At 32.3% G+C, this 26063-nt stretch overlaps 1 protein-coding gene and 1 long non-coding RNA gene across 2 annotated transcripts; both read right to left on the minus strand.

Moving 5' to 3' along the window:
* Positions 1 to 15129: 15129 nt before the first annotated feature.
* Positions 15130 to 17125, minus strand: LOC124898153. The gene is made up of 2 exons (XR_007054943.1): positions 16496 to 17125; positions 15130 to 15595 (listed from the first exon to the last, which is right to left on the minus strand). It is a non-coding gene; the product is annotated as an uncharacterized LOC124898153 (long non-coding RNA).
* Positions 17126 to 21914: 4789 nt separating this feature from the next.
* LOC107868998 (uncharacterized protein K02A2.6-like) lies at positions 21915 to 22619 on the minus strand. Its single transcript, XM_016715592.1, has 2 exons — positions 22543 to 22619; positions 21915 to 22380 (listed from the first exon to the last, which is right to left on the minus strand). Exons 1-2 carry the CDS (start codon positions 22617 to 22619, stop codon positions 21915 to 21917), a joined length of 543 nt encoding a protein of 180 aa, XP_016571078.1.
* Between the last annotated feature and the right edge of the window lie 3444 nt (positions 22620 to 26063).

Genomic DNA, 26063 nt, shown 5'->3' on the forward strand with positions numbered 1-26063 from the left:
CAGGTAGGGCGACGGGAAGGGCGACGGTCCGTCGCCTGGACCGTCGTTGGAACCCCAGTGATACTGCATTCTGTTTCTTGGCGACGGTTCATCGCAGGGTCGATGGTCCATCGCCTGGACCGTCGCGGGACTTCCAGTGACACTGCCTTCTGCTTCTGGGCGACGGTTGGGCCGACAGTCCGTTGCATGGTTGACGGTCCGTCGCCTTAGTCGTCGCTTGTTATTTTTCTCTTGTTTTGCCCAGTTTTTCCAAGTTATTCTTCACGCTCAGTTCTTGTCCTGAAAACACTAAAGTCCAATGGTAAATACAACAATAGTTACTTGAAAACACACAATTATCCTAAGAAAAAAGTCTAAAATATTCCATCAAAAGTCGGAACATCACATGTGTCTCCAGTAGTGGGGTGGAGTTGGGACAGGATGAAGGATTGGAGAAGTTAGGATAGTGAAAAACAAAAAATGAGATATAAAAACCATTGATGAACCTCAACTAATGAAACCTTGACAAAACTCAAAACAAAATTATCGCAAACATCAATGCTTTCTACAATAATTTGCTTTCTCTTCAAAGAATATCACTTGTACATGTACATACTAACGATCAGTAAATGGATTACATCCAAAAGAGTCAACACGTTAAAGCACTTGTAATATATTCATTTTAACTAAGTACAATTTAGCTAACCTCTATAGCTCACACACCTAAGTTGAGCTTCTATATGGTTCAATTATTGGAAGCCTACCGGTGTTAAATGAACGGGTTGAGTTGCGTTAAAAAGCCTTTGCAAAACGTTAAATTAGTTTATATAAGCTAATTGTTAATTGAAAAATGCAAGTCTAGAAACACTAATAGACAAAAAAATTACCTCATTTTGCGAACATTAATCCCCATGTCTCACGCCTTCACTTGCCAATTGATCTTTGGAGACTGAATTCTCAAGAAAACTCGGTGAAATCTATTAGAAATGAAACTTCTTCTCTTCTTTTTTATTTCTGATATTAAGTCCCATGCCTCAAGTTGTTTTGGGTGTGAAATAACAATGTAAGAAATTTAGTTGTATCATCTCAGTTGTCACATTTATTGTCTTCACTTAGTTCAGTTGTAATTGAATACTACTTTTTCTGTTTGTTTGAAATTGGGGGGCACGTTTTTTGTTTTCCTCACAACAAGAGTTGTCCGTTTTGGCCATGAAAATTCTCTTTCTAAAATATTTCACTTTATTTGAAAATTAATATTTGACCATGAAAATTTCAAATACAACTTTAAGTTGTATTTATAATTTGGGAAACAGACAAACCCTATTTTCACTTTTTAAAAAAAAAATCAAAAATATCCTAATTTTTTTCTTTTCATAAAATAACCACATTTAAATTATATTTCATATTTAAATCATATTTTACATTTTAAAAAAAACATTGAAATTCTAAATATTTATTATAAAAAGTATGACTAAACACAGCTCCAACTCCAACTTTAAAACTCCAAATAGAATGAATTGTTTTAAAGTTTTTATGGTCAACCGCCTATAATGTTGCATTCACTTGGCTCACTTCTTACAAAATTGGTAATTTTATTATAGGTATTATTTCAAATATATACAATAAAGTAATTAGTTTGCAATAAATATAGCCAAAAATATAGCCATGTTTTCATATAGCCACGTTTTTAATTAAAAAAATAGTCAAAAGGTAAAATACAACTCGTGTTTTAGCCACGGTCTGACCTTGGCTAGAATGGTCCATTTTTTGGTAACTACTGGTTTTATTAGTCACCAAAGGAAATTCATATATAACTTCTTGAACGACGTATATGTAATGTATATATAATGTATATGTAATGTATCGATAATATATAAATGTTATATAGACATGCATTGATATTGTATAAGTGGTATATAAACATGTATATATGATGTATGAAGAGTTATATATTGTATATATAATCTATTGTATAAATGGAGTATAAACTGTATTGATATTGTATAAATGATGTATAAACATGTATCGATATTGTATAAAAATTTATTCATAATATATGATTGTTGATGCAAATAGCGCGTGGCTATAATTGTTGTGTATGCATAGAAATAGTGTATAAACATGTATCGATATTGTCTAAATAATGTGTAAAGATGTATTGGTATTATATAAATAATCATGTAACGTATATACTGCTAATATATAAGTGGTGGGTGATAACCACACAACTCATGATCGACATGCTTGCTAACCATGAGGGAATTTTAGGAATTTGTGCAAAATATTTTCTTAGGGTGTTGTACACTGAAGCATCCAAGGTTGTGCTTTTTACAATAAAATCAAATGACTTCGATAAATTATTATATTTTATAGGAGAGTGAGTTATGGGACAACCAAGAGTATTATAATCATTTCATAATATAAATTCATCATTCAAAATTCATCTCTTTTTGTGGACCCCGTTTCTCATTCAATCTTTTCTCTCTTCTTTAAAATGCATTACTTCTCACTTCCACCTTAGCTATATAACCCAATAGAAAATTCTCAAAATAATCTACAATTTAATGTTTATTTTACTATTTCAAATTAATATCATTTTAACAAGTTTTGAATTTCAATTGTTGCATGTAGTTGACAATTATTCAATCAAGAAGATAAATAAAGTTTTGTTTCAAGTTGTTTTTTGGGTAATAAAATGTTAAAATACTCTCAAATTGTATATGAAAAGACCTCCCTCATTAATACACTATTTGGAATTGAAAAAAAAATGAAAAACATATAGTCATTTCATATATGTAGCATGACAAGTATCATTATGTAGGAGTACACTACATCTATGATCAAACTTAGTTTGATATTTTTTCTAATTCACTAAAATTTCAATGTTACATAAATTTAAAATACATAAATATATAATTATGTTATAAAACAAGAAAGAATAAATAAGAAGAGTAGAGAGAATAGAAAGAGTGATTCTTATTTCTTCTCTTGAGGGATGAGAGATCATAAGATTGTAAATACAATGAACAAAATCCCTCTATTTATAAGGAAAATTTACTCCTAGTCTGAGTAAAAGACAGATGCTTCAAATCCTAATAGATATCAAAGTAGATTTTGATAGATCTTGATAGACTTTCACTATAATGTAAATACATTTATAACACTCCCTCTTGAATATCTAATTGGTAGATAATGTGCCTCGTTAAAATCTTACTAGAAAAACCCAGTAGAAAAAAAATCTAGTGAAGGAAAAAGAGTACACATCTCTAATAATACACATTTCGGCTGCCTCGTTAAAAACCTTATAAGGGAAACCCAGTGGGACAAAACCTCATAAGGAAAAAAGAGTACAGCGCATATTAACTCCCCCTAATGAGAACATCCTTGACCTTTGCATCTCGATCTTATGCAGCATCTTCTTAAAAGTTGCAATTGGAGAAGATTTGGTGAATAAATCAATCACATTGTCAGTTGAACGAATCTGTTGCACATTAATATCATCATTCTTTTGTAGCTCATGTATGTAGAAAAGCTTTGGCAAAATATGCTTCGTTCTATCTCCATTTATAAATTCTCCCTTAAGATGTGCTATGTATGCTGAATTATCTCTGTATAAACTTGTGAGTAGATTGTCATATTTCACACCACATTTATCTCGAATGAGATGTGTCATAGACCTCAACCATACACATTCTCGGCTTGCTTCATGAATAGCTATTATCTCGGCATGATTCGATGAAGTGTCTATGATAGACTGCTTTGTATATCTCTAAAATATGGTAGTACCACTACATATGAACACATAGCCTATTTGAGATCAAGCTTTATGCGGGTTAGATAAGTACCCAACATCAGTATGACCAATAATATTGGGACTGCAATCTTTAGAATAAAACAAGCTCATGTGTTTTATCCTATTTTGATATCTCATAGTAGAAGCAAAAATATACCTTACTACAAATTGATTGAAAACGCTATAGGCCTTGTAGTATTTGCAAGGTACATAAGTGCATCAATTGCACTAAGATATGGCACTTCATAACCAATCCAATTCGATATATTTCGAATTTCAGTAAATAATCTATTGCTTTGAAAACTCTCCAGGAGTTCCAATTATGTTCAAGCAATAAGCTTATACAATATAAGGATTATAAATAAGTTTTCCAGAAATTTTTATATGCTTCAAGCAGTTTGAATCCTTAAAAGTTTTCACATAAAATATTCAACATTTCATGAGTGACATCTTCAAGTGTCTGGACTGCAAATTAAATAAGTTTTACGCTTACCAAAATGCATCCTTTCATGTCACTTGATAAATGTTTCTACGTCAGCATGCTTAAATAAACATAGAATTCAGATCCTCGTAATCTTTCACAATATTGCACCAATATTGTGTCAAAGATATTGATAATATATCATTTTGTATCAGTTCACAATGTGACATAACATTTTGAGATCTCATCACTTTATTATTTTCAGGTACATGAACCTCTCATAAGGTTTTATGAAGTGGTATGTCGTAGGCTCTTTAAGAGCTCATTGCCTTCTTATTATGATTATTTGCTCCTTATTTTTCAAGGACTATTTCATTTGAAATCGATCAGTCTACCACGCTTCACGCATGCATAGACTTTGTTATTTAGGAACTCAAAATAAGAGCACTTATGTTTAATATGAAATGCTTTCAGCATTTTACTTGAATTATCTTTTGGATGAGGATATGGTGATAATTCCTAACATATTTCATAGCACTTATAATCTCCCCCTTATGTTAGGAAAACTAACATACATCCTCTACTTCCTTGAGAAATCCATCGTTGTACATTATGATATATTCATTAATCATATACTGCACATCAAAATTATTAGATGGAATAATTGGTTCCCGACCTTGAACCAATTGAGAGAGAACAAATAATTATAATTTATTGATTTAATGCATACAAATGCTATTGCAATATATCATATTTCAGACCAATACATTAAGATTTGTTCTCATTAATAATGGTTTAGATATTTATCGAAGACATTCAATGCTAAACCATCATCATCAAGATAAATTATCTTGATTACACAAACTAAAAAATATGCTCAATTTATATTAAACAAGTAACTTTATGAATGTCAAACGTAGGTTGACCATGAATGTACATGTGATCATATTATTGATGCATCTTTTCAACATATCACATGATAGGTGAACGGGCCTTTATTCACCTTTTATAATTTTTCAGATTCGAAGGGATCCAAACCCAATATTAGTTGGTCCAACCAACTTGTCATGACAACAAACGACATAAATAATTATTAAAAAAACTTCTAGTTCTTCAATACATGCACATCTTCGAGATGTCATAATCGTTCATATCAATTTATGAACTTTTATTCTAGTAAACTCCAAGTTTACCATGATATGTACTTTTTTTTAGAAAATTTCAGATTTACTGCTTCAGAAGTAGATTTCAAAATTACTCAACCTCTTTCGAAGGTGAGTTGTGATACAATCACAATCAAGTCCACGTTTGCATAATAAGTTTTTCATTCCCCAGGAATGAAATATAATCGTGCCTTAAGTCTATCAAATTATGATAGCTTATAACCTCTTTCAAAATTTTGCTACTTCAGAAGCAAATCGAGGCATACGTATAATGTAAAGAATTTTTCTCTAGCATATCTTATAATCATAGAAGCGTGTGAAAATATCATCACTTTTGATGATCATTATCATACTGTCCCTCCACGCGTATATTCGTGCATTCAATCACTTGTCTTCTTTCAGACATATTATGCATTGCTACCACATACACCTCAAGAATGAAGTAAGTTGTCATATTTCAGACTTATCATATATTGTTACCATATTCACTTCATGGAATGGAGCATATTCAATGGGTCGAATTTCATGACTTTTCATCAAATACCCATTATTTTGCCTTAGCCATCATAATATATCAATATGGTGCATTAAGATTCAAACTCAATGTCTTATCCATATAAAGGCGTCTTAGGCATAAATCGATGGGACTTGAACCCAACATATTATCATCTCTTTTGATAATATTGTTCTTGAGAAATAAATTCAAAATATAAATGGTTCCAAACCAATTATTTTTTCTCAAATCCAACAATAATTATATTATTAATAGCAAAAGATAGACAACATAAGAAACTACTAACCTTGAAACTATCTTTAGATTTATAATCTCACCTTATTTGGCAGAATCTCGTATTGATAATCTAAATTAGTTAGAGACTCGAAAACTTACAGAAAATTCGTTAGTAGCAAAACAATCTCAATTATCTCAATATTATTATAAAACTAAACTTTCATAATATCAATATAGTGGCCAGATCTTGAGACACTATTGACATAATTATGTCATCTGGCATCTCCTTTTATTTTATATTAAAAAGTAGCTTTCAGCCATATAATTATTATTATTCTCATAAAAACTTCATGTGGATTTTTCTTCAAACACAACCAATTTAGCACGTAATAATTAGCAAGTCATTCATTTACCTTGTGTAGCCATGTATTGTACTTGCAAAATAAAAAACAAGTGAGTATCGACAAATAAGGAAAAGAAACAAAACCTATTCGCGTTCACAAGTGTTTCAGTTAAAAGCTAAACCATTGCATCGTGATTTACGACGTGTTTCATCACGAAATTTTAAAAACAAATATAACTTTATTATAAAATAAGCCTTATGGCTAAATCAACGTCTTATCGTACCAGAGATTTAAGCTTACCGAACAGATCTCAATTGGTAAGAGACTTCGTGTTGATAAAGTGTTATAAAACAAGAAAGAATAAAGAAGAAGAGTAGAGAGAATAGAGAAAGTGATTCTTATTTCTTCTCTTGAGGGATGAGAGATCATAAGATTGTAAATACAATGAACAAAACTCCTCTATTTATAGGAGAAATTTACTCCTAGTCTGAGTAAAAGATGGATGCTTCAAATCCTAATAGATATCAAAGTAGATCTTGATAGATCTTAATAAACATTCATTATAATATAAATACATTTATAACAAATTAAAAATTCTTTCAATAAACAAAAAAACGAAACGAGTGAAAAGGATGAAAGATAAATAATTTCTATTACATAGGAACTAAAAAATTTAAAACAATTGAAAATTCTATAGAAGAATAGCTATAGATTTTAAATTTAATAAGAAATTCTGTTAAAAATAATGTTTTAGGATAATTTGATCAGTTTTTTAAATTTAGTGGTGTATAGCCTCTTTAAAAATAAAATAAATAATTTAAAACCTATATAATAATATTATAAATTAAGTTAAAAAAATTAATATAACATAAATTATCATGTAAAGTGTCAAATTTAATAACTAATAAATAAACATAATAAAAAAAGAAAAATAATTATATAAAAATCTGTCTCTTTTTTGTCATAACACAAAAAATATATTTATATTCTTTTTATTTTAAGAGGTTTATAAGATACTAATTGACGATAAATTATAAAAAATTATTAAATAAAAAAATGTTGGGGTCGTGCATAGCCGGGGTTACATCATTTAACCTATGTCCTAATGGCGCTATTTTGGTGGCTCTTTTTGCCCTTGCCTTTTAGTTAATTTATAATTGGTTATCTGTATATTTTGATAAATATTCTAAACTCCATGGACTATTAAACGACTAAAAAGATCATGATGACATAGGCCTGGTAGATTGCTCTGAGCCTCTGAGACTTGTGAAAGGATGCAAGCTTCTAGGCCATTGTCATCAAAATGTTTGTGATTTGATTTTATTTTTAAATGTAGTTTTTTAATTCATTAGCTTTAAATTTGTCATTTCCATGGCTTCAAAACTGATTTCAGAGACTTGCATGTGAAATTAATTTAGTATTTTAAATTATTATTCACATTTAATGACATCACTTTTTAATATTGTTACACAATAATTTGTCCCTTCTGCTCAAACAATAATAAGTTAAAAAGAGAAGGATAAAATAACTTAATTTTTCACGCAAATTCATTCTTACTGCTATTTGTTTTCTAAAATGAAATATAAAATTATAGATTGTCCTAATTTATTTGATACAAAGAAATAATTAATGTTGTTAACCAGATTTAGAGATAGAGACTACATGAAATATGCATAAATTGTTGTAGGCCATACTTGAATGATTTTTTACCTTCGGCCACTGTAGGCCACCCTTAAGTATTACCAAAACAAGTACTGTAGCTCTTAATTTTTCTTTTGAGATAATACATCAAAAAAAAATTCAACCTTGTCGTCAAAATTTATTTTAGCACTTAAACTAATATTCTATTTATTTACCCCCTTAATATCTTTAAAGTGAATTAATTTCACCCCTTAATATATAATATCACTCTTATAACAAAGAGTGCATCACACTCACTGATACATCAGCGTCACATTAGCGCCACGTAAACAAAGTATTTTTTAAATATTTTATATATATATATATATATATATATATATATATATATATATATATATTTAAATATATATAAAATATTTTAAATTGAAAAAATACCTCATCCTCCATTTTCCATCTTCTTCATAACCATCCACCCCTCCCCCCCCCCCCCCCTCCCATCCACTCCTATACCTACACACACACCCATCCACCCCCTACACCGCCACACTTGCACACACCCCCATCCACCTCCATCCACCCCCACACAACAACACACGCACACACACGTCAGATTTTTCGACGAATTTTCGTCGAAAAATGCCATTATTATCATTGAAAAATACCTTAAAATAGTGATAAAAAACTCAACTCACCTGACAAATTCGATCAAATCAGCACCAAATTCTCTAAAATCAACAACCAATCATTTCCAACATAGAAAAAGATGCAAGAATTAGATAAGTTTATTAATTCTACAGTACCTATTTTATTTTACCAAATTATCCTGAAAAAAAACACAATCAAAGATGACTATCGGTGGGGTTTGGATGCATGTGTGTTGAATCTACAACAATCAAATCTACAACAGTTACAAATCAAGAAATCAACAATTACTTTAGCACTTAAGAAATTTTGTTGTAGATTCAACAACAAATACAAAAATCTCATTTTTTTGTTGTCAAATTCAAGAAATGAGTGATGGTGGTGGTGGCAGATATGGTAGTTGAAGGGAGGAGTGGGGTGGGGGTGTTGGCGGGTGGGATAGGTGAAGAAGAAGGAGGGATTTTTTTTTCTTTTTCTCTCTCTTTCTCTCTCTATATATATATATTTAATAAAGTGGACCCTTTTTTAAAAGAAAAAAGTTTCACTCACTTTTCTTTTTTTTTTTGTCACGTCAGCCATAGGGGATGAATTTAATTCACTTGAAAATTGTTAAGGGGGTTAAATAATTGCCCAGTTAGTTTAGGATCTAAAGTAAATTTTGGCGACAAGTTCGCGGGGGGGGGGGGGGGAAGGGGGGTTGATGTCTTTTCTCATTTCTTTTTCTATGATAAATAGAGAGTACAACGTAGATGTTATTTTTTCTGTAGCTTTAACATGACATATTTATGTGATTTTGAAAATTTTACACAATAAGTATAAGGTCATCTAGGACAAAGGTGAATTTAGAATTGTAAGTTTATGAGTTCCTACAATAATAACAAAGTAATATACACTAATAATTGGATTAATTGATTGGATAATTTCGAGTTATCGTTGTTATACATTTAATGAATATATTAAGGGAAAAGGACATGGATTGGTCATTTTAAAAAGAAATGGCCCACACTATAAAAATATGGACAATTGGAGCCAGTCGGCCCAATTTATTTCCTTCTTTTGGCCATTTGACCCAAAATCATTCTCCTTACACAATTAATAGGATTAAATACTCTTTACAGTTGGCTACTTTTAAATCAATTTTCTTTTCAAAATATACTTTCCCAAATCTTTTTTCTTCTCCTCTATTATGTGTCGATCAATCTACGGTGTTTTGCGATAACAATTGAGTCAGTCGGCCATATGTAGTCTCTATATCCAATTGATACACTTTTTTACGACATTGATACACTTTTATACCTGATTCATACTCTTTTATACTTGATTGATACACTTTTATACCCAATTGATATTCTTTTATACTAGATTGATACACTTTTATACCACGTTGATACAGTATATATACCACATAAATACACCTTTTACAAAGGAATTGGAATAAACTTTTTCTCATATAGTTCTTCTAATATATCAAATTTACAAATTGAAACTCTCCTCTTATTTTTTGCAAAGGACAGAAATAGCACCTAAAGCTAAAAAAATTATTTTCAAATTAAAAGAATGGCAGTCATCCCCCCACATTCTTGTCATCAAGTTGCAATCTATGTACTAATTATTCTATCCATAGACTCCCAGAAAGCTTGCGTTTCGATTTGTTTTATTTTTATGGGAAAGATGCTGCACTAGTTTGCAACAATTCAGCATTATAGCAAAGAGAATTGTGCAATGACTGATATCACTCTGATATTAGTGCCTATCAATGAATAGTAGAGATCCCTTTCATACTTTCATCATTCTGAATCTGATGCCATGTCAGTGTTGCTACTTTTTTTATTTGAAAATAATTTATTTTTTTTGGAGTATCGAAAAATAAGTAAAGGAACAGAGGTTTAGGAGTTTGAATGAAAAGTAAATTGTGAAGGAAAAAAAAAAGAAAGAAAAGGAAAGTTACTTCAAGGATGTTTTTGATTTTGTTTAAGTGTATCAAGGCTAGTTAGTGAAATTACTTTGTGGCTATTTATGAGACATTTAATTTTGAGTGCTATTTTTATGGTATTATGTTAGCTTTAGGTGCTATGTCCTTTGTCCATATATTAATTCAAATACATAGTCCAAATAAAAATTACTAAATTTATGTGAACTTGAATCTTTCATAACGTTGATCAAGAAATTTCTATGATAAAATGACAATTAACTTCTATCCCTGAACTAAATATGATCAATGTGCAAATTAAGAATATTTGCATACAAAAGAATTCATTTTATTAATATTGAGACAGAAAAATAAGTAATTTTGAATAATAAATTTGAACACTTAATGAAAGATATAAAAATAAACTCCAGAAAGAAAGTTCAGAAAAATATACAACTGCTATTAAATTGCTAAATACACTCATGTTATATTATATCTATAATCTATAATCTATAATCTATAATCTATAATCTATATCTATATCTATCTATATTAATCTATAATCTATAATCTATAATATATTAAAAGTGAAGACCCTTATAAAAGTGTTTGAACATTTTGTCATTCATTAAAAGATTCCGCTTTAAATAAAATCGTCTTTTTACTATTTTTTAATATTTAAAAATAAAATATTTAAAATTTTAAAGCCAACTAAATATTGTATAGTAATATTTTCCTTATTTATGTTATGTAATATGATATTTATTTTTAGGTTTAGGATTCTCTATATATTTATTTTTAGGTTTAGGATTCTATACATATAAAGAGGAAAAAAATTCTTGGACGTTTTAGTCGGCAAAAAAGTTTGAATTCAGAGGCAAAGGAAGCAGCATATGGTGAGCTTAAGTTTGCAAACAATGAAGTTAAAGATACCATTCTTTTCTCTCCTCTTCTTTCGTATGATTTAAGATTTCAACCCAGAACCAAGTAGGTGGCATTCTTATTTAATATAGTCAAAACGTAGCTTACTCAATTCAATACATTTACTGTGAGAATAATAACTTAGTTTTGTCAAAAAGAACATGGTGTTAATATTGAATGTGAGAGTTTTTGTTTTATTATATTTGATTATCCGTTGGAGTTTCTTACATCTATAAGTGGTTCATATGAAAAATTAAGCATGTACAACAATCCTATGATAGTTTCGGAAACTACAACCCAATAACTTACAAGTTTGATGTGGCTCTAGCAACTTACGTCTTTTCTGTACTTTGATTTCTTCAATCCTACCGTTACTTGGACATTAACCAATTACTGAAAAAACTGATCCTTCCATTTTTTTTTGGTTTACAACTTAAAATTGAAATAATATATACGCTTACCAAGACATCATTTATTGTTGTCGATTATTCTTCCTATACTGCCCTAGGAGGGAAAAATTAGGTTTAAGTTAAAATTCTTTTATCAATTGAATCTTGGTAAGCTTTTAAAATTTTTAGTTACAAACATACACGGTTTCTTACTTCTATCTTTTCTTCTATTTTAATTTTGATTTAAGTCGTCTTTTTACCTTCATTATCATCAGCTTATCTTTGTGAATTATACATAATCAACAATTGATAATGGATTCTCCCTTTTTGATAATTTGTCGTGTTTTTTGTCAGTTGAAAATTTCTGATAGAAAAATTAGACTAGACAACAAGGAAGAGCTTGACAAGGGAAAAATCAAAGCTCCAAGAAAATTTTTCCTCATGGTAAAGCTCCCATTGTCTCATGTTGTTATGCTGATCATAGATACAAAATTCTTATTAGAATTTTGATTTGCATATTTGCCCGCTTTTACATGGGAATGGATATGTGTACTCCTTCTGTGACAAATTGAAAATAATTGTTATGGCATTTATTTTTTTCTTGAACAGAACTATAACAAATTTGTTTGATAAGTTGTTAATTTTGCACTATCATATTGAAAGTATGTAGTAAACAAGTAAACATTGAATTTGATTTAGCTTCGAGTGTTTAAAGTGTGCGTTAACTTGATAATTCTTGAAAAAATCATCCAGAAAATAAAGAATACACTGAAAGAAGAAGGTTTATTAGAGATGATTAGAAAACATGGTCCCTACATATGTACGGGAAGAACCCGATTATTTATTGGTCTCTAATACTTGTTTTCATTCTAAATTTTGTTTTTCATTCTAAATTAGTAAGGATGACAAATATTTGGTCCCTAGAAATAATAAGGGGTGTTTTCCTCAGCGAAGAGTGCTTCAGGTCTAAACTTGGGACGGTTGAATTGTTACACAACTAATTTACCTTTTTATTTCTAAAAAAAATAAAATAACTAGCTGGTGCTACTTGGGCTTAGCCTTGGTTCAAGTACTTATTTTGGTTCCATCTTGTGATTTATGCTCCGTTTGATCATGAAAATATAATTTTTTGGAGTTGAAAATAGAGTAGAAATTTAAGTTGAAGTTGAAGTTATGTTTGACCATGAATATAAATAAAGTTGTTTTTGAAATTTTGTGGGAGAAGTAGGAGTGAAAAAAGTGAAAACAAGTTTTTCTTGTTTTCACTTTTCCAAAATACAATTTCAAATTGTATTTGAATTTTTCATCGCCAAACACTGTGATTTCCACTTTTTTCACTAAAATAAAATAATTTTTTGAAAAAAAAAAATGAAAGAATATGGTCAAGTGGCTACTCAGGAACTAAACCAATTAGGTAGTACCTTTTTGATAGTCCATTTAAAATTTATTTGAATTCGTTAACAATTTAAATAAGCTTGGTTGCCGGCCACATGGACCATTACCTCTCGCACGATGAGTTTAGGAAATTCATGGAGTTTGTGTTGTTGAAGGCATCACTTGGACAATTTTTTACTTCACTTTTAGGAATGTATGATTTTAGTGACACTATTTAATAGTTATAAATATAGTTTGAAGAATGCAAAACTTTATGCTTTGCTTTGATGAATAATTTCAGTGACGCTATTTATTTATGAATCTGAAGTCTAAAGGACAATTTTTTTTAATATTGATTGATTTGAGACTACATTTTTACGGTAGACGTGTATTATGTCATTCTATTATTATTGGTAAACAATTTATGAAAAAAATTAAAAAAAATTCATAATTAGATAACTTTGAAAAAAGATTTTGAACTTCTATAAATGGTAAATTATTCTTTTCTAAATATAATAATAATTTTTTCTCAATTTTTTTAAAAGTAGTTAACATTACTTATAGTTTGCTTCATAGTAGATATATTATTTTGTGGTGATGTTGGGTGTCGCTAGCCATTGATTAGCAGCAACACAATTGCATGATTGATTCTTTAGCACGTGAACAGTTTGCCTTTCTCTTTCAAAATTGTCGAAGGAGGTTATCAAAGGTACTTCTCACTCCTGTGTATCTCGATTTATATTTTTATAAATTGACGATTTTATAAATAGCATCTATTTTATTCCTTTTTAGATTTTATTTAAAGAAAATGGTTTGGACTTTTTTCAAACTATTTCAAAAAATTCAAGAAAATTTAATTTTTCACAAAGTCGCCATTTGATTTTTATAGAAAAATATCAAGAAAAAACTTAGGAAATTTCAAAGATTCAAAAATAGAAATAAATTTTGAAACTAGAGAAACTAAGTAAAAGTTCAATTAACGCCCTAAGAAAGTTTTTAAGGCACTTAGGAGCGTCCGTTTTAAAATGATTCACCAAAAGATCATTTTTTTTACTAACTTAGAAAAAGGATGACCAACTTTGGAGGAAGAATTTTTTTTTTTACATGTTTAAAAATTGGCATTTATTTATTCACACGAGAAATAGCCAACTTAAATTAGGGAAAAGGGATGTGATATATCTTACTTAATTTACTATTAATTTTGAGAAAAAATACAAGAAATTCCGTCCAATTTGAGAAACATTACAAAATATCTTACTTGAGAAAAATATTTTATTTAATCACGAGAAATTTAAAATTTGAGAAAGCAATCAAGGAACATGCTAATTGAGAAATTTCTACTTAATTTGTAATTTATTTTTTAGAGAAATTATGAAATATTTATTTGAATTTAAAAAAAAAAAAAAGAAATCTATCTAAATTAGGTTACACATTTGAATTTAAAGAGGAAATAAGTTGATTTTTATGGAAAATGGTAATTATACAATTAGTTATTATTACTATTGTCATAGAAATGGTCATTTTATATTTTTATTGTAAATAACATTTTTTGAAAGATGTTAAGATAATATCATGTTAAAAGTACTTTATCAATTATGAAAAGTTAGAATTTACGAGAAAAAACAGTTTTCTTGATTTGAAAGAAGTTATTTTAATCCAAATAGGCTACTAGTCATATGAACACAACAAATGTCATTTTAAATAAAATATTTAACAATTTCTTTTAAGCTTAGTTTTAAGAAGGGAAATCGAAAGTAATCATTTTAATTCATTTAGACAGGATACATTAGGTGAGAAAATTACGAATCGACCAAAATACGTGATAAAATAAAATGATAACATCTTAGGAGATTTATCTAAATTAATTAGTTAGAGTGTTCAAATAAATACAAATAAACAAGTTAAAATGGAAACTAAAGAGAAACAGTTTTAAATATTGGGCCCTTGTCAAATCTGGTCAACTTTTGGGCCTATTCTTCTTGGACTTTTGGTCCATTTCTGCAATGTATACCCAGTTGTATACTGACTGTATATCAGATTTTCTGCTGCTGCGTTTTTGTATATATACAGCGTATATAAGACCGTATACTGGTCAAATATATACATATTTTTTGCCTTCCAACCACATAATCAGCTTCCTTTTCCATGTATCCTTTTCCAAGCCTGTATAATGGTGTATATCTGTTGTATACAAGCACAAAGCAGTCCCCTTGGGACTTGGATCTGAGGTTTTGACTCGATGCAAATCAGGTTTAACCCAACGGAATGTGAGAGAGGGAGTCCGAGGGACTCAACGGAGGATTTCATGCATATAAAAAAGGGTAAAGATTAGTATCGAGAAGTAGATCAAGTACTAAATCGTTTCACGCATAATCAAAAAAAGGGTAAAGGGGTCAAGTGAGAAATATTCGAAACAGAATTACCAAAACATTCAATCACTAGTAGACATACTATTTACTGTGTGAGCAACAATTTTTCAAGAAAAGAACATTATGATTTAGAAAGAAAGAAAAAAAAATACTTAGGCATCCTATTTTTGAAACTGTAACTTCAACCTAGGCATGCTATATTTAGAGTAGATTAATGATAATCCAAACAAGAAAGAATTATTTTTTATCACAAACCATGATTCAGTATATCATCAAGAACTATATTCACTTTTCAAGAAAAATAAAGGGGAACCAAAATCATGTTCAAAGAAAGAGGGATCAACTGGAATGGCACATCCCTGCCTCCATTTCATTTAGTCACATAATAATTCCAAAGGAAACAAAACCAAAGTTAAACACAAGTATGATACATATGAAACGAGTTGAATTATTACTCCTAAAAAAATCTTCCCTTTTTTTTCGATGAATCAAATATCATGATAAACAAAACAGTAAAGAAGCCCATCACTAAATTCGTATAGAATATTATCAACAAAATGTATGAAAACACAAAGCTAGAAGCAAGAGATGTGAGAAATAACTAAGACAAGAGCATTGACTCAATAAACCTATAGCAATAATGAAAATCCTACGTCCTTCAAGGCCTTCTACAGCACATAATCCCAGCAGCCTCACCTAATGTGAAATTCCAACAACAACAACTAACTCAATAGTAACAGCCTTCCACCATCAGTAATGAGATTACGCGTTACAACGATTAAAGAGCAAAAGAGAAAGAGCGAGAGGGTGAATTGCTCACCTGTTTTCGGGCAGCGAACGAAACAATTGAGCCTATCACGTTGCAACTTCCACCACCGGAATGCCAACTAGCCTTGCCGGAGTTCAACAGTTTCATCGGAATTCAATTTTTGGAGTATGTTCGCCGAGAATTTTGGTTTCGTGAGGTTAAAAGCAAGCGCCTTTAGAACCCCCAATTTTTTCCCAAAATCCCCCTTACCTTCTTCCCCTCAATTCCCATTTATACAAGAAGATATTGATTTTTCCGTCTTTAAAAAATAGAGAAAATATATCCCTGAAATTCAGATTTGGACTGACACTTTCTGATTTGAATTGGATTTTAGAATTGAAGACACTCAATCTTGAGCAGAAGGTCAACAAAGATGGCTCTAGGCCTGCCAAATTGCAAAGATAAGACGAAAAGAGATGTATTTTCGTGATTCAAGGGGTTTGTTGGGTTGAATTTTTGGTGTTCACAGGTCGGGTTGTAGCCGTTGTTGTCACTGTTTTAGGTTTTGATAGGTTGAAATTGTCGTTGGATTTCAACAAGTTGTTGTTCGGGTCGGTTTGCCTGCAGCTGGTGTTGTCGTTGTTTATTGTTGTTTGCTGGTTTTGTTGATATTAAACGTTGTTGTTTGCTGTATCGGAGAAGAGAGTATTAAAGGGGTGTAGGCCGGGTCTTAGAGGTTGTTGGGCTGGGGCGTTTACGTAGAGTGGGCTGCTGCTTGTTGTCTATTGTTACTAAAAATTACACAAATACATAACTTATATTTTCAATATTACAAAAAATTTCAACTCCTTAAATATATTACAAAAATTTCAATATATACACAGAATGTTATGTATATGTCGGCTATGTTATGTATATTAATAGGGAGAGAGAGTAAAGTAATTAAAAAAGTAAGAAAGAGTATAATTACTTCCAAAAGGATTGGTATTTATGTTATTTTGGGAAGAGTGGTTGCTGTTTAAATTGGGCTTGGGTTGGTGGGTGTGTTACTGGTGGAGTGGGCTGGTAGTTAGGTTGGGTTGTGGGTAGATTTAGGATTTGGTAATTTTTGGGGTTATTTTCTAAATAACCCCAATTAGATCAGGGTTAGTCAATTTCATTTAATTTTGATCAAATTAAAGATCAATTGGTCAGTTGCATTGCAATTGTAGTCAATTTAATTTCAATTATTCTCAAAACTAAATTGAAATTCGATATGAATCAATACCTTGTTTAATCCCTAACTTTATGATTTAATAAAATCAAACATATATTTATCCAAATAATTTATTTTTTTTGAGAATAAATTATATTTAAATCAATACTTTATCCTTTTGAATTGATTTTCAATATAATCTCAACAAAAGACCAATTTTGATAAAAATATTTATTTAAGTAACAAAATTTATACAATCTCGTATATGTAAACACGAAAACCTATAATCGTCACTTAAACGATAAAATTAACCTAAGTAAATATTTTAGAGCGCATTTATTCGGATGAAATAAACATTTCAAATTTATTAAAAAATTAAAGAAAATTTGGATTAAATTCAGTTATGGAGGGCATAAATTAGGTGTCAACAACTGTCCCCTCCCTTTGGGTAGGGTGGATGCAAGTAACCCTGAGCAAAGGGAGTTTGACGTTTCTAAATTTTTATCTGACCACAAATTCATTTCCAGAAGAGGTTGGTTTTTGCACGAGTTTTGTGGAGTTATGGCCAGACCAGATATTGGGTTTCCTACATATCTCAGGTTACATAAGAATTCAAGGCACTTGTAGTTTATAACGCTTGATTTTAAGCATGATTTTCAAAGAATTCACAAGTTATCCCGATTTTGAATTTTAGTGAAATCGAAAAGTTGGGGAATAAGCGGATTGGGGGGAGGTTGGAATGCAGTCGAGTTTTCTATATGGAGCTCAGCCTACATATCCCTGAGACTCGGGGAATCAAACTGCTTGTAGTTTGACTCGATCGGTAGAAAAGATAGTCCTTTATTTTAGATGATCTTTGACTCGGGACGAGTGACAAATTGATTGAGTTATGAAAAATAGGCTTGTAACCTCTTAACCATGAATGTGGGATCCTTCACATCCATAGGCAAGAACTTACCTGGACATAATTTTCAAAACTCTAAGTATGTTGTTACTCAAATTTGAAGGAAAGAGAAGGATTCCCTCAATATGATTTTAGAATAATCTCGAGAGTGAAGATGAAACTGAAATATCTTGAAGTACCCACATGCCTTCTAATATGGGTGTGGTTTGATGGTGGTGGAAGTCTTCTTTTAGCTCGTGTCTAAAGATTTTGATAGACTTCGAACTATGCCCCAGTTCGCTGCTAAGGAAAAGTTTCACGTTGTCCTGCATCCTTTTTGGACTCGTCCGCACCTGTGATTTTGGTTTGAGATTTTCATCCTTTTCAGATGCTCTCGACAACATCTCAAACAAAATTATTAGTGATAAACATAATTCACTACAGGATTTATAGTCTTTTACCATATCTCTGTGTGAGTTGCTACCAGAAAAGATGCCATCCTCCCATGTACCTGTTAGAAGGGCAATAATTCTTGCAATAATTGACACAGCAACATTTTTGTTGTTGGATAAAATAGTTGCTTCGACTGTTGAAAAATTTCTTCAAAGTGGGGTGACCCTCTTGGGCACCGACGACACTTTGTATAGAGCGGTCCCTGAAATTGCATAATCCTATGCTAATGTGGCAACCCTTTTGATCACCTATAATGCTTATCGTATATGGTATTATAACCTCTTCGGCTATTGTCAATGATCTCTTGCATGTGGCCTCAGAAAAGTTTTGCGCATCTTTCGGATCGATACGACTTATAGATTTTTCTTAAATTGTCAATCTTTGCATAATCTTGCACATTATTTTATATTGGATATATAAGGCGACTTATAGATATCCTTCGAGTTACTAGCTTTTGAGTAATCTACACATTATCCAACCTTGGATAAGAGATGACTTATAAATATCCCTCCAATCGCTAGCTCTCAAGGTATTCCTACACATTATCCGACCTTGGATACAATATGGCTTATAGATATCTCTCAAATTAGTGATCTTTGGGTAATCTTGCGCATAATCGATCTTGGATATGACGAAGCTTATACAGAACCCTTGGACATATCAATTTTGATAATCTTGCATATTTTTTGGTAAGGAATTAGTTGTGACTTATGGATAACCTTCAAACTGTCGATCTTCGGGTAACCTTGCATACTATCCGGTTAGGATGTTGTAGCATCTTACGGATGACTCATGGGTCATCGACTCGTGGATAATTTTGTACACTGTCCTATTTTAAATAATGTGACTTACAGAGGACCCTCAGATTGCCAATTAATGAAAAATCTAGTACATCTTACATTTTTGGATATAGACTTATAAACATCCTTCGGACCATATGTTTCTTGAGATCCAACAGTAAAATCTTGGATGATTGATGCACCTGAAGATGATGAATATCTCTCAATTCCAGACTGTTTTGCCTTTGCGTGATTTGATCAGATATGAATGCTTTAGAATATCTTTTAATGCAGACTCTCTTGTCTTCGCATGATTATCGTATATATATATATATACATATATATATATATATGAAAATGCTTTAGAATATCCTTCAATAACAGACTCTTTCACCTTTGTGTGATTAACGGATATAGAAAACTTTGAATCAATCATGGGCATCAAATGCAATATGGAGATGCCCTTGGATTGTTGTCTCTTCAAAACTAGTCGGAGAAGGCAATATAATTTTCAGGACACGACCCTTACAGTATGATCCTTTTAGAATGGCTTTCTCGGCATGGCCCTCTTGGTATAGTTCTCTCGACATGGCCCTCTCGGCATGGTATGATGCAGTAGGAAGATGAGGAAGAATGCAAACAACCGTATAATGATTATAGAAAATATCACCTTGACCATTCCACTAGCATGTTGGACCTTCTCCATATTCTATTTCGAACATCTATCTTTGATTTGCTGGGGATGTGAGTAAGTTATCATTTTGCTTTCCACATTTGATGATGCCTGCAACCACAGAAAACCTGCTAGTTTTGGGAAACTTAATTATTTTCAGACCCTAGCCATCCTGGCTCTTTTTTATCGGCCTTGGGGTGTTTGGCTTTATTGTATTCTTTTAAACCGAAGGAATATGGTGAATAATCGATGATTTTGTTGGGTTTGTTGGCTTCAGGATAACACGCATCCACAGAAAAGTTATTAGTTTTGATAAAATTGATCTGTGTTGACTTCCTCGATCTTCAGCTCCCGTCATCCCCATCATTGGGTTCTCGTCTTCTTCATGTGTGTGTCATCTTTTGACTCTTGTTTCGACTCCCCGGGTTGGTGGGTGTAAGACAAAATCAGAGCATAAATTAATTTAAAGGAAGTATTTTTTCAACTAATTGAATTTTCAAAAATCTTTTTATAAGATTGGGAGGAGTCTCTGTCAAATAAGTCATATCATAGACGATCTTTAATGAACATTCTTGGCTCGAGGCGTTGAGCCTTTATAGCTAAAGATCCATGAAGTTGACTCTATTTTTTCAGCATTGAAATCTTCCCTATTGTCTTTGAACTCTTTAGTACAGTATGGTGGAAATTTTTAGGTCTTCCTCAAAATTTCTGCCCGAGTTACTGATATCTCTCTCAAAATTCAATTTGGCTTACAAAAGGATGATCTTTTTCTTTGAATTTTTTAGATTCCTTCTCAAAAATTTTGCCTCAGTTTCTATTTACTGGAGTGATATGACCGAGCGATTTTGGCGCCTACGTATCTCGTTAAATAGGATTCAGGTAAAACGTAGTTCCCACAATGTAAGAGAATAAAATATAGTAAAAAGAGTGACCGAGGCTAACAAGGCCACCTATGTATCCTGTTCTTGGGAATTTAGGTCATCACGTAGTTCAGGATAATATAAATAAAGTTTTCTAAGGGGTTGACAGAAGCTGACATTGGTCGCCTACGTATCTCATTCTTAAGAATTCAGGTTAAACGTAGTTCGTACATCAAGGGAAAGGAGATTTTAAGGCTATTACAAAGCATAAAATCGATTACGGGTGAGAAAACAATTACAAAGAAATGGGCATAAAGAAACCCCACATCAAACATAGTATCTCCTTACTGCATCAGAATTGATTGGCTTGGTCCATCTTTGGCCGTCCATTTCAGACAAAATCAAGGCTCCTCCAGATAACACTTTGCAGACTATAAAAGGCCCCTGCCAATTTGGAGCGAACTTTCCCTTATACTCCTCCTGGTGAGGGAATATGCATTTGAGCACCAATTATTTAACTTCAAATGTGCGAGCTCTTACTCTTTTGTTGAAATCACAAATCATTCATTGTTGATATAATTGGCCATGGCATACAAGACTCATCCTCTTTTCATCAATCACCATAAATTGTTTATGACGGGCGCAGACTCATTCTTCATTACTCAGACCCGCTGCTTGGATGATCTTTAAAGATGGTATTTCAACTTCAACAGGTATTATCACTTCTTTCCCATAGACTAACGCATAAGAAGTTTCCTCAATCAAAGTTCTGACTATCATATGATATTCCAGCAAGGCATAAGGCAGCATTCTATGCCACGATCTGTGGCTATCAACCATCTTTCTTAATATCTTCTTGATGTTCTTGTTGGCGACTTCTACCGTTCCATTCATTTGAGGGTGATATGCAGTTGAATTTTGATGAGTGATCTTGAACTGTTCATATATCTCTTTCATCAGATGACTATTCAAGTTTGCTTCATTATCTGTGATAATTGACTCGGGTATCTTGAATCGGCAAATCAAGTTGTTCTTGACAAAATATGCTACCACCTTTTTGGTTACCGTCTTATATGAGGCAGCTTCTACCCACTTGGTAAGTAACCGATAGCAACTAACATAAATATATGTCTATCAAAAATTGGTGGCTTAATCGATCGATGATATCCATGCCCCAGGCTACAAATGGCCAGGGCGAGCTCATAATATTAAGTTCGTGTGGGGGCACTCAAATCAAATCCCCGTGTATCTAGCACTTATGACATTTTGCACAAACTTGCCACCGTCACTTTCCATAGTCATCCAGAAATAGCCGGCTCTCAGGATCTCCTTGGCTAGAGTAAATCCATTCATGCGTGAATTTCTTCAAGTAATTTTATAGCTTTGATGGAATCTATACATCACAAAAATCCCAAATATGGAGTCCTTCTGTAAAGAATTTCCCAGTTCAAAAAGAAATTATTGTCCATCCTACAGATCATTTTCTTCTGATTGACGGTTGAATCTTTGGGGTATGCCCTGATTTCCAAATACCTCTTGATATCGAAGTACCACGGCTTTTTGTCGGGTTCTGGCTCAACTTATGCGCAATGTGCAGGTTGCTCCTTCAAAGTTATTTTCAACGGGTCAATGTAACTTCGATCCGGATGCTGGATCATGGAGGATATAGTGGCCAAAGCATCGGCGAACTCATTTTGGATCCTTAAAATATCTTTGAATTCCACTTCCTTGAATCTTCTACATAACTCTTGTACCAATTCCACGTACGATGTGATTTTAGGGTTCTTTACGGCCCATTCACCCCGAACCTGGTGAACTAATAGATCAGAATCTCTAATGACTAGTAGCTCTCGAATATTCATATCAATAGCCAATCTGAGACTGAGAATACAAGCCTCGTATTCAGCCATATTATTAGTACAAGGGAAGCGCAGTTTAGTGATAATCGGATAATGTTGACTAGTTTCTGATATTAAGACTTCCCCAATTCCTAAACCCTTGAAATTAACCGCACCATCGAAGAATAATCTCCAGCCCGGGTACATTTCGGCAATGTATTCCCCTATGAACAATACCTATTCATCTAGGAAATAAGTTCGGAGTGGTTCATACTCTTTATCAACTGGATTCTCTGCCAGATGATCTGCGAGGGCCTCCCCTTTGATCGCCTTTTGAGCTACGCATACAATGTCAAACTCACACAATAGCATTTTCCATTTGGCCAATTTCCCCGTAGGCATAGCCTTTTTGGAATATGTACTTCAGAGGATCCATTCTAGAGATGAGATACGTTGTATAGGATATCAGGTAATTTCTCAGCTTCTGGGCCACTATGTACCCCGAAAATCCCAACCGATAGTAGCACCATGCTTCAAGCTCATGAGAAATAAATTTTAATGATTTGATAATTTTATGATTAAGCTTGATATGTATTAAGTCCTCAAATATGTCCTAGCTATTGGGCGAATCAAAACATCTCTTACAGATTGAATTCTTGAGAAGGATATTGGTATAGTCAACTTTAAATGATCATATATTCCATTGTACAAAGAATGTTTCATCTTATGACCCACAAACAAATATATAATTGAATTAGCTTTCCATCGATACCAATTTCTCCAAAATCTGATATCAGAGTAAAATGTTATGGCCATTTTACAGTGAGCTGTCTGGGTTGCCAAAGTGTGATGGGAAGGCCGACGAACCTTCATGCCTGCGATGGACCGTCGGCCAAACCATTGCAACTGAGACATTAAGCCTTTTTTTGGCCAAAAAGCGATAGGTTGAAGGGACGGTTCATCCCTAGGGCGACGGTTCGTCGCCCAAACCATCATGGCCCTCTATTTAGCGATTTTAAGTCATTTTTAAAAGAATTTTTGGGTCTTTTTCCACCTTTTGTAAAACCTAATTTCATAAAATCAAAGCACAAAACTCCTCATTCATCCATAACATCAAAATTAGGGTTTTTTTTAAGATCAATCCCCAAGAACAAGATTCACACCCTTCTTCAAGAAAACTCGAGAATCAAAATGTCACCATTCAAGAACCTTCGAGAAAAGTTATTCGCTTCCAAGATTCAAGCTTTTGAGGTATGTTAGATGTTGATTCATGGGTTCCTTCTACCCATGAAGCTCAAGAATCCTTTTTGAAGTGCAAAGACTGTGTATTTATGATTTCCATGATTATGATTGAATTGAAGTTCATGTTTATGTTATTGTTGGGTTTTGATTTATATTTTAGATCTCAAATTCCAAGAGTTAATCCTAGTGGGTGATGATTGGAAGGATGTTCATGATAAACCCTTCAAATTTCATGTTGATTGATGTAACCATGTTATTAAGATGTATTATTGGTTGTATAACCAAAGTATGCTCCCTATATGTTTTATTAAATGCCTAGGTGAATGAAGTAGTGCCATTATAGCATGTTAATATGAAATTCCCCTTTGTGTACAAGTTAATGTATGTTAAGTGTTTGTTGAAAGGCTTTGGTGAATGAATCATAAGACATTAGTATGTATGCCTATACGTCTACAAGTTTATGACCTCAAATACTTGAAAGGATGCTTCGGTGATCGTATTGCGAATGATAGATGATTGTTATGTTATTCAAGAATTGTTATGCTTTACTTTTATGTTATCGAGTCATAGGGGTATTTAATACCCGATAATTTAGTTGTATGGCTAGAGCCAGTATCAGTTATAGTACTCCCAGTCAAGTCACGGTCAGTAGTATTCTCAGTCAGTTATAGTATTCGGTAGAACTTAGTCAGCTTCATGACTTAGGAAAGTTCAGTAACCTCAGTAACATCCCAGTCAAATTAAGTAATCAATTCAGAACTTAGTAGCATTCAGTCAGCTAATAGAACTCATTAGTATTCCGCCAGTCAATGAAACTCAGTGAACTCAGCTCAACTCAGATAATAGTATGATCAGTAACAAATTCAGCTCAGTTTAGTACAGTCTAAGAATCAGATCAGTGTATATTCAATTGGGAGTAGAATTTAGCACCGAGCGAGGGCAGGGATGATGGTCTCCCCATTAGTTAGGTAAAGTCGTTAGTAGCAGTCCCTATACTCTAAAACTGTGAAGCCAGTGCAGGATGAGGAGTCACCCATTAGATCAAGGCTTGACTACCTCCCAGAAGTCACCCGTTAGATTTAGCTTGGCTCCACCCAGGTATCACCTATTAGATTAGGCTTGGAATCCAGGTCTTAGAAGTTGTCTTTACCCATGGTATGGTACTGATACCCTTCCAGCGGGGGTTACAGGTTGTACCCCACTAGTTTAGATTTGGGGCATGTTGGTTAGATGACTACTTCCCACAGTCTCGGTTTCAGTCTTAGTATTCAGAATAGAACTTAAATCAGTATTACAAAAATCAATACTGTTAGATACAGTCACTCAAGCTTGTAAAGAACTTAAAAAATTCCATAGATGCATAGATCACCCACTAGATAGGCTTGATCTTAGATTTTAGTCAATCATTATTATTATCAGTAGATTCAGAGATCACCTGCTAGCTAGGCTTGATCTCAGCTTCAGTCAATCGGTATCAGTATTAGTAGATCCAGAGATTACCTGCTAGGTAGGCTGGATCTCAGGTATCAGTATTAGTAGACTCAGTTATCAGAAGTCCAGTTATTAGAATTTAGTATTCAGTGTTACTACAATTTCAGTTATAGTTTGTGCACTCATGCATGCATCCTTATTCAGTAGTTTCATGTTATCCTGTCAGTATTTTTCATGCATGTAAACCCTTGCATTCGACCTTACCTCATCTAGTATACCAATATAT

Source organism: Capsicum annuum, chromosome 4, assembly GCF_002878395.1.
Source record: "Capsicum annuum cultivar UCD-10X-F1 chromosome 4, UCD10Xv1.1, whole genome shotgun sequence".
NCBI classification, from domain to species: domain Eukaryota; kingdom Viridiplantae; phylum Streptophyta; class Magnoliopsida; order Solanales; family Solanaceae; genus Capsicum; species Capsicum annuum.